Source organism: Pteropus medius, unplaced genomic scaffold (genome assembly GCF_902729225.1).
Source record: "Pteropus medius unplaced genomic scaffold, Ma_sr-lr_union100, whole genome shotgun sequence".
NCBI classification, from domain to species: Eukaryota; Metazoa; Chordata; class Mammalia; order Chiroptera; family Pteropodidae; genus Pteropus; species Pteropus medius.
In genome coordinates, this window is record NW_024350319.1 from 27,107,161 (window position 1) to 27,123,774 (window position 16,614).

General features: G+C 33.0%; 1 protein-coding gene across 3 annotated transcripts in view; it reads right to left on the reverse strand.

Annotated features, from left to right (window-relative positions):
* Positions 1-16,614, reverse strand: part of PAWR (pro-apoptotic WT1 regulator) — a 151,019-nt gene that overhangs the window by 43,992 nt on the left and 90,413 nt on the right. Inside the window, exon 7 of one of the 3 annotated variants that reach the window (XM_039838915.1) lies at positions 15,714-15,796. The exons of 1 other annotated variant lie outside the window; for it this stretch is intronic. In XM_039838915.1, coding sequence (XP_039694849.1) covers positions 15,714-15,796 — 83 coding nt within the window. Of the gene's footprint in view, positions 1-8,417; positions 15,797-16,614 lie in introns of those variants that run through there. One more of the 3 variants, XM_039838916.1, reaches the window with a different exon arrangement.

Sequence of the window (16,614 nt, forward strand, 5' to 3'; positions counted from 1 at the left end):
CTTAAAATTTAAGCCTTTGCCTTCTTTATACCAGGGAGTGGGACTCTGTTATGCTACAAACACAGAAAAAAATTCCTCCTCATGATTCAGAAAATTCCTGCTTAGTCCTAAATCTTCGATTTTTGCTTTAATGAATATCATCTGCCTCGTTTGCTTTAAAACAAAAATTAAACAGATGATAATGTGATAACAGCAGACTACAAACACATAAGACTTTCATAAATAGAACAAAAATGTTCACTTCTTAATTAGAGTTTGTCATTTTGGTGAACATAAAATCAGAAAAACTATTCTAGTCCTCATTTCAGCATTATTTAGCTAGTTAACTTGGGCAAGTCCCTCAAATTCTACGCCACAGTTTTATACACTATTAAATGGGTATAAAAATAGTCCTTTAAATTTAGAAGCAGTATAAAATCATTAATTCTAAAATATTTTATATAATACCTAATGCTACTGTTAAATAAATTCTGAAAAGGGAGAGAAAAAAAGCCCATTTCCAGTTTCATCTCATGTAATATCTTAAGAGGCAAGGTACATTTTTTTTTTTTGAGGTTTCTTGTTTAGCATCTAGAATACTTTGTCCGCATTCAGTGAATTCTTTAAATTCCTTTTACTGACATTCCTTTGGACCACGAATCCGAAATTATGTAGGCATTTTCCCTATTACGTGAATAGACTGATTGGTTTGCACAAGTTACATGGTAAGTTAGTGGCAAGATGAAAGGTCAAAATCTCTGATCAATATTCTAACCATGCCAGGATCACTGGGTTATGCCTCTGCCAACAAGAATTGTAACACCTCTCTAATACCAACAGAATTCTCTATGCTGAGCCTTACTTTAGCCATCAGTTTCTTTTGGTTCCCATGCTAAATCTTTTGACTGGATCTGTTTCTTTCTCTTTCTCTATTCATGCCTAACAAGCAAAGAAACAGATAAAAGAAAAGCTGTAATTGCAGGGTAAAGAATCTGAATAATCCACAAGCCAGAAAAACCTGACTAAATAAGAGTTAACTAAATGGATTTCTCTTCTACAGTTTAGAAAGTGAATTTTCTTAAATCATACGATGAGTCTCAGGATATACAGCAGGGTACAATATGAGTTTGTAATGAAATTTCATTTTCATGAAAATTTGTTCACAGTCACAAAATGGAAATGAGAAAATGCATGTTAGTTTACAAAAAGAGAAACACACACACACACACACACACACCCTATCGGAATAAAACAGTGAAAATCACAAAAGTCTCTCAGAAAAGGTAGTCTAGTCACCCAGAGAAATTTGTAAATTGGCTGGAGAAGATCTATGGAAAATAAAGACACAGGCCTTATAGATTAGGAAGAAATGTATGGAGTGGGTGGACAAAGAATATGTGGAAATAACAATACCAATAGTTATGCATTTACCACGTGACACATATTGATCTAGGCATTTTAAAAAATCTCACTTTATCCTTACAAATGCTAGATCCATAAGGAGTTTCGCCAGTTCTTTAAAGGGATTAATCTTTCCTTTCTCTGTGCTTGTTCGCATTATATCTATCCTTTAACTACACGTAACTTACTGAAGACAGACAGTCTGATTCATTTTATTACTGCCTTGGGCATTTCCCATAATGCCCTGCCCAATAAACAGCAGAATTTAAATAAGTAATATTCAAATTTGGGGTGCATAAGACTCACCAGATTTTGTAAAAGGTCAAATGCCCAGGTTGCAGAAAATTGGACTGGATTAATCCAGACATCTAATAAGCATTTATTAAGTACATTATGTGGTAGGTGTTATTAACTCCACTTTATAGACAAAGAAACAGTCATAGGTAAAGTAACTTGCTAAAAGTCACAAAACATAACTAAAGGTCACAAATCTTATAATAAATAAGAATCAGGGTTAGGCCAAAGTAGCAACCAAAGTCTCTCATTAACTCATTCATTCATTCATTCTTAAATTCACTTATTCAACAGGTATTTGAAACCTCCTATGGGCTTCCGAAAGGAAATGTACCAGACACAAAATGCCAATTACTCTGTGCCATTAGCTGATGGTACTGAAAAGCTTCCCCCAAGCAATGTCATCCTGAAGTAGCCACCCAACAGGGTGCAGATTCTAGGAGAGAAAGGGGATGCCCTTGTTTTATTTCTAGAGATAATAGCATTTCACTGTTTTAGAAATAACTTTTCTCTTCATACACTAAATATTTTTAAATGGCGAATATATTTTAAAAGGTACCCTTTTAAGTTCTTTTTCTGTATAGTGGCTCAGTTAGCTATCTTGTGGATGTTAAGAAATCCATCTATCTCCTTTAAATGTTATCTCTGGTAACCTCCACCAATTTAAATTGAAGTTCCAAATATTTTTAGTTGAAAAGAGATTATCGCCTACTTTCTCATCAGTCTCACTCATGTGGAAAAAAAGTTGCTACTATTCTGAACTTAATTAAAATAGAGATTAAACTTTCTTTCTTTCTTATAGTCCACAAATTTCCCATAACGACAAGTAAATCACCCATGTTAAAGTTGAGCAGAGTATTACCTTACTAGAGTGATAGTCATCAGATGTGAGGTCTAAGAATGGACAAGTATAAGATCCAATATAATATTTGAGAAAATATAACAAAAGGAATTAGCGTGTACAATTTCAATACATACATACAATTGGACAAATAAAATATCCACATGCCAGTTAAAATTCTTTTTTCTAGGTCATAAGAAAAACATTACTTTCAAACTTGCAGAATTCAGGAGAAAAGTGTTTTGTTCTAGCCTTTTCAAGTACAACTGTGGCGTTTTGCCGCTGTAATAGAAAAATCATCCTTAGTACCAACACCTATAATTGCCATCCTGTTTTGCTGCCTTATAGTATCCAAATCGACAAAAACTACTTGTGATACAGGATCAGGTCAGTAGACAAACCACCTCTTGTTTTGATATGCTTCCTGTTCTCTGCTATCAGGACATACCCGTCACTAGTAATCAGGTACACTGAACAAACAAATGGAGAAGTGGAGAAAGAAATTGACTTGTTGCCAGCCTTCATGAATTCAGGCTGATCCACCCTGTTTGTTTAGTTCCCATATCACTCTGGTTAATGATACTGCCCTGGAATATATTTGTTCAGGAGTTCGGGCAGAGACATTTCTTAATAGAAAAACAGGCCCAGGTTACGCCTGGAGATTTGAGAGGAACAGAGACCTACCGGGAAAATATTTGGAGCTTCTCAAGTAAACTCAAGAAGCTCCTTCTTTGTAAAAGATGTTTTTCTTTACCCAAAACTTTGTTCAGTTTCTTGAGCAGCTATAATTTACCAGGGGCTATGGAGATTACATTTTTATCAACACATGCTGCATTCTTCTTTAGGACAGAGTTCTGACTTGCTTCAATTGGGTTTCTAAGGACAGCAGCCTTAGAGAAGCAGAAATGTAGGATGAGGTGGCACTTCTATTACTTAGACAGAGCTTCCTGATAGCCATCTTTTTTTAATTTCAGGAAAGACAACCACTATAATCTCAACTTCTTCATTGGTACAAATCATACTATAAAAGGTGCTTCATTTTATTTCTTCTCCCATCATAGCTATAAACAGGCATATGTCACATATTTTACATGCATTATCTCATTTATTCTCCACAATGACCCAACTAAGTTAGGAACTATTTTGTCTTTGTTGCCAATGACAAAATTATAAAGCAACTTGTCCAAGGTCACCCAGCTTATACTTGGTACAGCTGGGATCTGAATTCAAGTAAGTCTAACTCGGAAACTAGTGCTCAAGTAGGTCCAACGAGGAAGCCACCACTTCATTAGGTGGTGTGTATATAAATGACCTTGTAGCCATTGGGCGTACTACCACGGCTCATCTGATGTTGAATATATTTTTCTAAATATTCCTATGACTGATACCAACTCTCCCTCTTCTCTTCCTTCAAAGCTTGCCTTAAAGTCCAGGGCCCAGGGAGTCTCCCTCTGTCCTTAAAAGAATTAATCTCTCCCTCCACTTTGCTTATGTACATTCTGCCTCTTCTTTAGCCATTTGTAAGCTTTTTAGGAACAGAGTCAGTCTGCTTCTTTTGAGTATTCCTATGGACACCACGGGATTCTGATGCAGGGGAAGAGAGACTGTCACCCTTAAAGAAACACTGCATCCAGCTGGGAGCATTTGAGATCTCGCTCTTCATCAGTTCAGCTCAAATAAACTCATAAAAATGAAGGCAAAAATAAATAAAAATGGAGGGAGGAAGAAAGGAAAGAAGGAACACTGTCTCCAACTGTTTGTAACACAGAATTGAAATCATATTCTAAAGAGGCAAGGATAAGTTAATTTCTACTCTCCCTCCATTCAAAGAATAATTTTATAATTGCCTATATCTTATGGTTTTATAGTATTTTGTAAGGCCTAACTGTCTTCTCTAAAGAAATCTGTTGCAGACTAATCTTACTGATGGTCAGACACCTCAATTTTCAGTACTAGCTGGATATCTGATTCCAATTATATCACCATGTGACCTCAGAGCAAATAAAACACCCTTCTGTCTTATTTATTTCCTCATCTGCAAAGAGATAGTCAGCTTTTAAAACGTTAGTCAGGAAGATGTTATAAACCCATTTGAGACCAAGTAAGAGAACCTTCTCAAGTATCCTGGGAAAGGGAAATAGCTCTTAAAACTTATATTTAAGAGTTTTTAAAAATCTAAGTATAAAAAGGCTAAATGCTACTCTTAAGTTTATAAGGGGTAAATCCTCAAAACTGGATCTAATTCCCCCACATATGTTCTTACCAAACAAAATATATCTTTAGGCAAGAATCACAGGAAAAGGATCAAGTGTCCTGACCACTCAATTACAGAAAAACAAAATAAAATAAATGGATGATGATTTCACCAGAGGAGTGCTTCTCAAGAAACTAGATATCAAAAGCTTGTAAAGCACACTGTACTAAGTTCCATTCCGCCTCAATTGCAGAGCTCAGAAGAAAAACACAGGAAGAAATTATTTAACTGTGGTTGACTAGGAATCTTATGAGCTATAGGAACACAGATACTTGGAAATCCATTATCAAATTAAGCTTGGAAACTGAATAATCACAAATATTTCAGATGATCAGAATGTACTAGAAAATGTGGAGCCCTGATCCCTCACTGAGGACTTACTAGAAATGGCCATTAAGGACATATTTTAGGGCAAAATTAAAATTCATGTAACAAATTAATGAAAATATGAATTTATATTTAAATCTCCAAACATTCCCAATTTCTCAAGGGGAATAAATGTCTTTTCCAAACATTAGACCTATCAATATGATTTTTATAACACAAACTATATAGCCCATGACATGTTTTGAGGCTACTGTCAAAAGATAAGTGAATTTCAATTCTCATCTTTTCAAAAGGTCCAAAGGACAGCTTGAGAAGCTACCAATCTCTAACCCTATGTCAACTCTTTTATTGGGCAGCAAAGAATAAAACAGCATAGGATAGGATTTGTCTTTTCATTTACTGCTATGTCCCTAGCACCTAGAATAGAGCCTAGTACAAAGTAGTATATATTTGTGAACCAACGCAAGTTGCAAAATGCAAGATTTCTACACGATAGCTAATTTGCACATTCTGGAAGAAAACAATGAATTATTTTTTTCTGGATGGATTGGCAGTGGAGGAAAGGTTTTTGCCAATATTAATTATCAGGTGACCCCCTAGGTGATGGCTGCCAGTAACTGGCTTTACTCTAACCACTGAAAGAACTCTTGGCGGTTCAGTCAGTCACAGGGCAACCTCACGACCTGCCTCTAGCCATCATCCAACACTCCTCCTTCTCCTCACAACCAGGACTGTTAAGAGCCCTGGACTGTCTCAGAACCAGCTGTGAAAAATAACCAATGAGCTGGCACCTTCACGTAGACCCTTCTGCAGATGTGACTAAGGATGAAGGTGTCTAGTTTCTATTAAAACCCATACTGTGAATTTATATCATATTTTGAAGAAGGGGGAAGGGACCACAATTTGGGCACTTTTTTATTATGAATTTGGCTTAATTAACTTTATTACAGGAATTCTAATTTTTAACACTTTAAAGTGATTTAACTACTCAAAAAAAATCTTGACTTATAATCAATTTCCTGAGGTTCTCAACAGGCATGAATAGATTTAAATTTTCAAAAGAAATTCAAGATATCTAAGCTCTGCTGACAATTTGCACAGAAAACAAGGGAGAAAACAAATGAGAAATGACAAAGAAATAAGCAGATTTCTGTCATCTTAAAATTTTCCAGTGAAAGTACGAGTTGGAAATGTTTCAATGTCCTTAGAGCTTTTAAAGTTAAGAAGAACGCTATTAATGCCCTCTGGTTTTTCTAGCATCTGATAATTTGTCAAGGCTTTTTCTACCAAAAAAAAAAAGTAGCTCTTGATTCCAAGTCCTAAAAAGAAAATGTACTGGATGAGACTGGAACACCTTATGCCAGAAAACAAGGAAGCTATTGATAACCAAAAGGGCACAAGAGCTAACTTGGAAGGTGTGTCCACTGGCCAAACCTGAGACGATCTGGACATAAAAAAATGACTGCAATAGATTAAAACAAATACAATACATAAAAATATACATAGCTTTGGAGGTTGCTTGGGCTCTGGCCCATTACTGTAAAATTGGTAAAGGGAAAGAATCAACATGATCTTATCTTTCTTATATTTTAGGGAAACCAAGTAATTGATGAAGAAAAGTTTCTCTTTAAAGAATTCCAACTACTAATGTAAGCAGAATTCAGTTTGCAATGAATACCTAATTATATGCTGGATCTGGGCAATAATTATCAATGTTTGTTAAAACTATTACATAAAATGCTGAGGGGGAACTTTAAAATAGTAATCAAGCCAATAGCATCTGAACCTCTTAATCAATCTGAACATTAAAAGTCAGAAAACCAGACACTATGCACCTTCTGATGTGATTCAATTGGAAGTATATACCATCTATGAAATATTGAATCTAATAAAACCTCTAATTAACAGTTTACAGAAAATAGGGGGTAGATGCAATCAAATCAAATACAAAATGTAGAAAATTTTAGAGAGCAAATAATCTAATTTCTTCCATTTGAAAAATGGCATAAAAATTAGGGGCGTGTGTGATTTATAGGTTAAAAAGACTTAAAGAGACATATTAACCAAATGCAATGGATGGCTCTCACTTGGATCTTTATTTAAATAAACAGTAAGAAGACATTTTTGAGGTATCTGGGGGGAAGTTTGAGCAAAGTATTACATGATGCGGTAGCCATGAAAATGAGCCTTTCCAGTGTCATTTAATTGGATAGTTCCAGCTGCTGTGGTCTGAATCCACCATGGTGTCGAGGCCCTGCTTCCAACTGGCTGCTTCCTGCCAACAAAGGAGCAGAGCAAGAATACAAAGGCAAGCCCATTCCTGCAAGATGTAGGTCTACTTGGAGAACCAGCACCTTTACAGCCTTTTACAGCCTTGCTAAAACATTCTTTGAATTGCACTGTGGATTAAGACTTCCTGCTCAATTATCCTTCTTCCCTCTCTCCTTCATATCAGTCAGACCTGTACTGAGGTCTCCCAACCTCCCCTAGGCTCCTGCCCCATTTACCCTCACAGGTGTTTTCTCTCAATAAATCTCTTGCAGGCTTGCCTCTTAGAACCTAAATGGATTAAGAAATTAGCATTAAATTTATTAAGTATTATAATAATGTGGTTATTATTTAAGTCCTTATTAGAGATATATACTCAAGTATTTACAGGTTAAATGACAGAATGGTTGAAATTTAATTTTAAAACATCCAAGCAAAACAAAAAATTTTTTTTTAAAGGGATGAGATTGGCAAGGTATGGATAATTATTTTCTCTGCTGTTGTACATATATGAAAATGTCCATAGTAAGTAAAAAAATACCTGACTAGTAATCCTAAAAACTGTCATGGTCATCAAAAACAAGTCTAAGAAACTGTTAACTCAAAAGAGCGTAAGGAACCATGACAACTGAATGTATCTTTAATTGTATTGTGGAACAAAGAAAGGACACGAGGGAAAAATCTGAATCCAGTATAGACGTAATAATCAATCGATATTCATTAATTGTGACAAATGCACCATACTAATGTAAGACATTAATAATAGGGGAAACTGGGCATGGGTTATTCAAGCTACCCTGTATGATCTTCTGTAATCTAAAACTTCTCTAAAGGTAGCTTATTTATTTCATCATAAGAAAAAAAATGATCCCAAACTGATTTAAAAAATACTTTTCTTCTTTACTCTGGAATGCAATATTGTCAATTTCTCCTCACTGAATTAGTTGGAAAATGTTACTGACTGAATTTAGAGTGAATTTTGAAGATTTAATCTCCATGGACCACCCTACAGAGTCCATACATGCAAAAAAACAACAAAAACAAAACTATAACTCTGAAGAAACGTACATTTATTTGTTTCAATAAAGTTTTAAAATTTCACAAAAATGTGTTATGGTTACCAAAAACCTTCAGGCAATAACAGAGATCAACTTTAACGAGAAACAAAGATTTAATTCCACAGTATCTTGGACTTTAAGAATCCGAGTTCCAGAGATAATATTAAAACAATTGGTTTATGTCAAACTGCCAATATCCATGCTGAAGCTTTTCCTGATACAATCTTTTTGCAATGTAAGCAATAATGAAACAAAATCACATTTTTTAACAAGTTCATGTTATATTATTTATACAACAGCCAAAAATAAAGACCAAGATCTTTGCTTAAAAACAGAAATGCATAATGCAAATTTGCAAGCTTTGACCTGCATCAGAATTACTCGAAAGGCTTGTTCAAACAGATTGCTGGGCCTCACCTCATTCAGGTGTTGGGTGGTGCCCAAGAATTTGTATTTCTAACCGGTTTCTAAGTGAAGCCAAATCTACTGGTATGGAGACCACATTCTGAGAACCACTGGCAAATATTTAGTAGTACAATGATCATGTCATAAAAGTATGTCATAGCATAAGGCGGAAAGCATTGCTTTGAAGACCTTGGGTAAATTACTCTTCCCAATCTGTACCTTACATAAGTTTTAAAGAATCAAATAAAAATATCTGAAGCACTTACCACAATGCCTGGCATATATGGCCACTGAATTATAATTATCAAATGTTTTTATGCCATACTAAATTAAGATTAAAGTTATGCTCCAATTGTTAACTGAGTCACTAAACTCAGCTGTACCTCTTCAGGTATACCGATCTTAAAAGTGTTACAAGAAGAGGCATTTTTAGGCCTCTCATGATCATCAACATGCTGTCTTAAATGTCCATTTATTCACCCCAATTTTCACTGATTTACTTTAAATAGTATAGCTAATATAGCTAATATGAAAATTACTGGCATAATTTTACTTTAGTGATGTCCTCCATTGTCCTGCATCATCCATACATGAAACTTTCAATCTGCTATGGAAGGCTAAAAATTTTCCAACTTTTCTTAATACTGCATCAAATGAATGTATTCTTACCAAAAGTGATTTGCAGGTTCTTCAAATGGGATTTTCTGTGCCTTTGACAACTTTGTTTATACTTTTGTACTACAAGAATAATTAAAGAAATCAGATACCTTTCTACTAATTTTTCTTAATTTGCTTCTATACAACTAAAATGCTCACTGATGACATCATCAATCTTTGTTTAATCACAGTAAATAGTTCCCATTTTAAAGGAATACAAGTATTTCCCTAAAGACTGTAAATTTCACGTTCCATGTTATACTAAACAGAGATAGCAACTAACCATATATGAGTTAAGACTATAATTTATACTGAATAATTCTGCACACTTTAATGTGAAAAACATATACAGCAGTCAAAACTCTTATTTTGTTTTTCACATCTATAAAGTCGAAGTCCAATCTACTTTTCCTAACTGGCTCATCTTAACTTTTTTTATATTGCTTAACTATCTCACACAAAAAAGAGAGCTTTTTCTTTTATTAAACACATCTTTATTAAGTCACAGAATTTTTTTGAGAGAGAAAAACTGTGCATTTGGTCCAGTATTAAGAGGAAAGCTTTGTTTTCTAGCTTCCTTTCTAATCTTATCTGGTTAAACATCAAAGTAAAATGGAATATAAGATATTATATCTTTCTATCTATCTTTTTAACATGAAGGTCCAACATTACATAAATTCTTTCCAGTAGGTTGACCAGGAATAAAATGTAACCTCTTATAGAGGTGAAGAGAAACTAGAGCCATGAGATTAAGAAAATATGTGGGTTTTACAGCTACTGATAGAATTGTGTGCACAGAGTGAACTGAGAATAAGAAAAAAAGAGATTTGATGAAGTTTTAAGACAACTGGCTCCAGTTTCAAGAGACCTTGCATATTTTTTCAGTAGGCTTGCTCCAATAATGGAGTATGTTCTTAAATAAGGACTTGAGACATTATCTAAATAGTCTGACTGAAGGATGCTTATTCACTTGTTAGACATGTATGACATTACTGGAAAGATTAATTTAGAGTTCTAGAAGTAAAGAAGACTGATTAGCTTGCGCAGGTGTATGAAGAATGACACATTAGCAAAAGGTTATGTAAACCATTTACTAAAAAAAACAAAGATTGGAGTTTTACATTCCCAGACCCCTACTTATCTTTTTCAAACTATGAAGGACCTGAAATTCTTTGAACACCATCAGATTTGGTTGATAGGTTATAATTTTGAATTAAGAAATTACTCGTATACTTTTAAAACAAAGAGACAATTAAAATTTTCAGTCAGGATGAACATATGCACATCTATCGTTAATTCAAGAAGCCTCATCATTAATATATTCAGGTTTGCTCAACCCTATTTTTGTTTTTTAAACCATTATCTCTTCTAAAATAATATACTAAAGATTTTAAAGTACTACACACTTTCAATAAGAGGCACATAAGTTAATTAGAATATTAGCATTATCCTTTAACTTCAAAAGTAAATCTCATGGTCAAGATTTTACTAACAGTACAGGAAGGAAATAATTAAACAGTGTTAAAAATAAATGAAAATTTACTTTTTACCGAATATTATTTTACATGCAAAGTATATTAAAAGTGAATCAAGTTTACTAATCCACAATGAAAACCTATACAATGGGAATTAGGAAAGCTGTCTACACAATACTAATGTGATCAATAAATTATCCAGATGTTTTTCTACAAATATTTAGATTACCTGAATTAACTGATTTTTCAACAGTATATTTTAGCTTTCATGTGGTCTTGGCTGGAAGCAGCAGCTATCTGATACTTAAATTTAGAAGGAAAAAATAATAAGCCCTGAATTAGCATAGCCAAATCTTTTGAGAAACAAGTTCACCAATAAAATATATATATATTAGGTACCCAGAGAGGAAACAAAACAAAATAACCAAAACAGGCACGTAATACATGTCCATCAAGTGATCATCACTAATATTCTTATCATCAAAGTGACTGCCCATATGTGAACTGTTTAGACTTAAATAACTAAAATAAACCAGTAATCAATAGTATATAAAAACTAAGAAAATCACATCAACAGTTTGGTGTATCTGATATACATTGAATTCTTTTTGCTTCATTACTGCTATAAATTCCTTTAAAATGTTTTTATAATTTGTAATTAAAAGAAATATGGTAAGATATTTCCCAATATGCACTAAATCTTTCACGCTACCATTCAGTAAATAGTGCAGCAAATTAAATGGTACCACCTATTAACTAGACCTAAAAGTCAGTGACTGAATAATACAAAAAGAAAAAAAATACTTTTGAATGAATTATTCAGATTAAACCAGTTAATGCTACTTAAAATTGCACTTTGTACTACTGATTCACACTACATAGATTGTACACTGCTAGAAGAAAGGGCTGGCCCATGTCCATTGTTTTAAAACTTCTGTAATATCTATAATTATATACTCAATTGACTAATAAATATTGCTAAAAGAACAGGTATGAAAATTTAATGTAACCCTCTCATCCATATTGCTCTCCTATACTCACATTATTTTGAGAACAGGAATGTGACTTTAATATGCTATGAGATTCTAGCTGAGTAAAATAAAAAAAATGTGGGCTCAGGATGTCTTGGGTAATGGTTGAAGTCTTTACACTGAGAATGAAAAAACCAACTTCTACACTGGGAAACTTATCAGCAGAGGGAAGTGCCTTTGTTGAGGCACCTGATATGCAAAATGTTCATTGTCTATCAGTATGCTTTCAGTTTAATAGAATGACAAAAGAAAAGTGCTCCTACTTCTAGCATAAGTAATATAAACTGGAATCCTAGTTGATGGATTATGAGGGCATGCATAATTCCAATGCAAAAGTTTATTGTTACATATTAGAAATGGTTCAAATAATAACAGAATGTTCAGCACTGACTATAACATATTTTAAAGTTCAGATTCCTAAATGCTAGTTCTTTCCACTCACTTAATCTGGTGTATTTGGTTTCTTATAAAATGAAAATATATGCCTGAATCTTGTAAGAGATTATTAACAAAAGCATGAATAGTTATTAAGTGCCAATAATGCATGGAATTTACTAGGCACTGACTCGAGATTATAACACTACAAAAAGATGAAAGATGACTAGCAATGGACGTGTGAAATATTGTCTAGGACATCAAATCAATGATCAAACCCAAGGTCTTTTCTATTTTGTCTTACAGTATTGAACATACGGACACATCTAATACACTGACTCACATTATATTCAACCAAGTATTAGTGGATGCAAAATCTTACATTTTAATTTCTAATTATAAAAATCCAGATTAATCCAGAAAACATAAAAACTGTAATTGAGGTAGGTTTTTGACCTTAAGAATACATTGCTTCTACCACAATTAAAAAGTTATTAACAAAATACATTGTTTCATAGATCTGCCCGTAATTTAATTTTACTTAATTTTCTATCTTTTAAACTACTTCAACAAGTGTGACGTTGCTAATCTACTACATTTAGTAAATTCTTTTAGAAATACACACTCTGAAGCCTTCCTTTTCCTCTCCAAAGGTAACTGTAGTACAATAAAATAACAATTCTAGAAAAATGAAATAGAGATTACTTCAGTAATTCACAAGTTAATGCATGTCAGAAATCAGGGAGGTAAGTCGTGCATTTTAAAGTTAATAACCTGATTGTTTTGAAAATAATATCATAAACACATTAGAACTTTGGATACACTTTATTATGCCACAAATTTCCAGGAAATATAAGAAATATTATTTGCGAATGGGACTAATAATTTTACGAATACTAGTACTTTGCTGACAATAGCCAAGTTTTCTAAGGTAGTGCATATACATTTAAGTTACCTTTTAAAAATATCATTTTTTAATAAATTTTAAAGGGATATTATAGCAATCCTATTTTATTTAATATTCAGTGTAAAACTGTATATGTGACAAAAATATGTATTTAAGGATGGAAGAACTGCATGTGAAAGCTTTGCCTAAGCTGTCAGGCGCTGTATTTGCACTTGGTACCATTATGTAAAAGATCACTGTTGGAAATGTTCCTGATAAACTAAAGGCAAGAAAAACATTTAAAACAGCTAAGTCTTTAAAAACTAGTCTTTAAAAGTATTAATAACTAGAATGATTCTAAAAAAGGAAATGGAATATTCCTTTACTTACATATGGAATAGAAAATTCAAAACACTTTTTTTTTTTTTACTAAAAAACCAATACACTAATTTATTTTAAGGCTGGATACTGACAGCATTTTCACAATATCCAAAGTATAGATGGGAAACTAGGCAATACCAGTATTTCTGCCACATACCTAAGAATAACTAAAGGGAGATGAGTACCTCACAGCCAAAGGCGGTGACTGAGCCTGGCAAACCACTCTGACATGTGGGTAGTGGATCACCGTTCCCATGCTGAGTAATAGTGTCAAAAAGGATGCCTTTATGCTGTCATTCTGCAAATTGGTCAAGTTTGGTAATCTAACACTGAACTTTTTGGTAAATGTGTATACGTGTGTGTGTGTGTGTCTCCTCAGAGACCAAGTTAATTATTAAATAAACTAAAAGGGGGGAAAAAACACTGGTAGCTAAAATTATGTTAATTCCAGAGTCTACAATGAAAAGTATAGAAGGAAAGAGGCAACAGTAACTGTTTCCAAACCTAGGTTATAATTAGTATCATCAGGTGGTGAGCTTTAACAATTTGTCCAGGGTCTCAACCTAAACCTATCTAGACACTATAGCCAGGAAATTCTTTTTTTTTAAGCAACCCAGGTGATTCTCAGATCGGCCAAAGTTGAAACCTCTAAAGTAGAAAGTGGTGAGAGGGGTGGGGAGCAATCTAGATAATCGCAGAGAGTTTCAGAATTCAACATCTGATTTTTATCATTTATTCTCCATTTTTTCCAATTGTCTCACCTTCCTTATTTTTCTAATAGTGAGTAATGAAGGGGCTTGGCAAGTGAAGGAAAAATAAACAGTGAGGTTCCCCAAATGGATTACTATGCTATGTTCAAGCCACTTTCGCACATTAATTGGATAAAAGCATATCAGTATATCGTTTGAGATTTAACTATAAGGCCGACATTTTTTAATGTTAATGTATTTTAAAGGAGGGAGTTTACCTACTCAACATGACACATAAAACAATTCTAAACACTACTGATAGTTAACAGAAAAAGAAAATTTGTATAATTCTTCAAAATAACTGTGTTTTTAAAAATCCAATGTTAGGAAGAAAATTCCTTAAATTTGAGGTAGGGCAATAATTCTGTCATATGAGAACAACAGTGTCAGTTGTTAGGAATTAGGAATTATGCAAAGTATTTCAGCACTATTTGTTTTGAACTCTTTTGTAATGTAAGTATAAATGTTTTAAGTTGGATAAATATTTTGGTTTTTATTTTAATGCATAATTAAAAATATGAATTTTTTTCTTATACACTGAAATTGTATACATTCTCAAGGCTTGATGAATAAACAACATTTTAAATATCCCATGTTCACTTATACACCTTGGACTAATTAAAAAAAAGTAGTACCTACATAAGAAGTTTTACATTAAAATTACAACTGTATGTTTTTAAGAAGTTAAAGTGATTTAAAATTTTTTTCAATATTCAAATACAAAATAGTACAGTTTAATTTACTATAGCACAATTCAAGTATTCTCTTAAATTTTAGTTAGCCAACTAGCACATGATATTAAGTGACTTTTTATAATAGCTTTCCTTTTTAAAGATGACCTTATACAAAATAGCGTGACTCTATATTACTCTAAATTGCTTAGAATGAATTGAAAGAACAAATGACAGTAGACAAAGACTTTTATGAGTAAATCATCAACACATAAAAGGTTACACACATCAGGTAACTCTCCAAAAGTATTTGAATTCATGTAAACAAAGACTATGTATATTCCTTTAGGGAGAAAATGCACTACCATAGATAAAATATATTCAAATAGTTGTGACTTTAAACCATATATTATCTGAATACCACACAAAACCAAAAGAGGCATAACCTATCATTTTAACAGCTGGAAGATGTTATTTGTGAAAAGGTACTTTTTTAAAATATGAAAAAGAAATATTTTGAAAATAAACATCCACTGTTTTCTAGAAATAAATATACATATTTAATGCATTGCAGCATAGGAATATTGTCCTAGCATTAGCCATAACATTCAATCAGTAGTTTTAAAATATTTTTTTCCACACTGAGCCTTGAATCTTCTACCTTGTTAGCTGCCCAACAACTTTCAAAAGAGTTTTATTCTCCTGCTTTAGTTGTTCATTTTCATCTTCTATGTCATCTAGGTCCTTAAGGAAACAAACACAAAAAAAGTGAGTTTTTAAAATACTTTAAAATATTTTGGAGATGATTAAAAACACTTCAAAAATACACATTTGAAGAAAATTCATACAAGCAATTAATCTGGAAATGAGAGTAAGTTGTGAAGACAACTTTAGATGGAATATGTCCCACTTAAAGGGAGCATCCACTACTTGACTTCACATTGTTATCATAATATGAGCCAAATCTTGCCAGATCTTTCAGTTTTTCAAGAAGCCAGAAATCAAATTTCTTTAATTATGAATCTTCCAATTTTTAATCATTATAAATAACTTAATTTTTATTTAAAAACAAATCATCCTTTCCCCAAAACTGAGAGCTAAACAAAATATATAGGCGGATTCAGGGCCTTGGATTGCGACCATGTGTCAAATTATGCATCAAAAAGACCCAGGTATTAAGTTCTGAATAAACTCCTACCACCTTGTATGATTTTTTATAAGTCTGTATATATTGTGGGGTAAGAAGCAGAGGAGATGATAGAACTGAGGCATACAGAAAAAAGATCTGGGGTATACAAAATTGATCTGGTTCAATTTATATGTTAAGCTTCTCTATGACATTTTGTTTGAGGAAAACGTTTTAGAGCTTAAAAAAAATACTGAAAGCCACTAAACTAGGTAATCACCCTCTGGCTTTAAAGTTATGTGATTCTAGCTCTATGTTCCCTATACTAATCCCAGTGCCATACATACAACCATTTGGTAAATACAAAGACAATGTTTTAGTTAGAAGAAACATTATAAGGCAGACTATTTACTGGTGGTTGGAAAAGCAGACATTT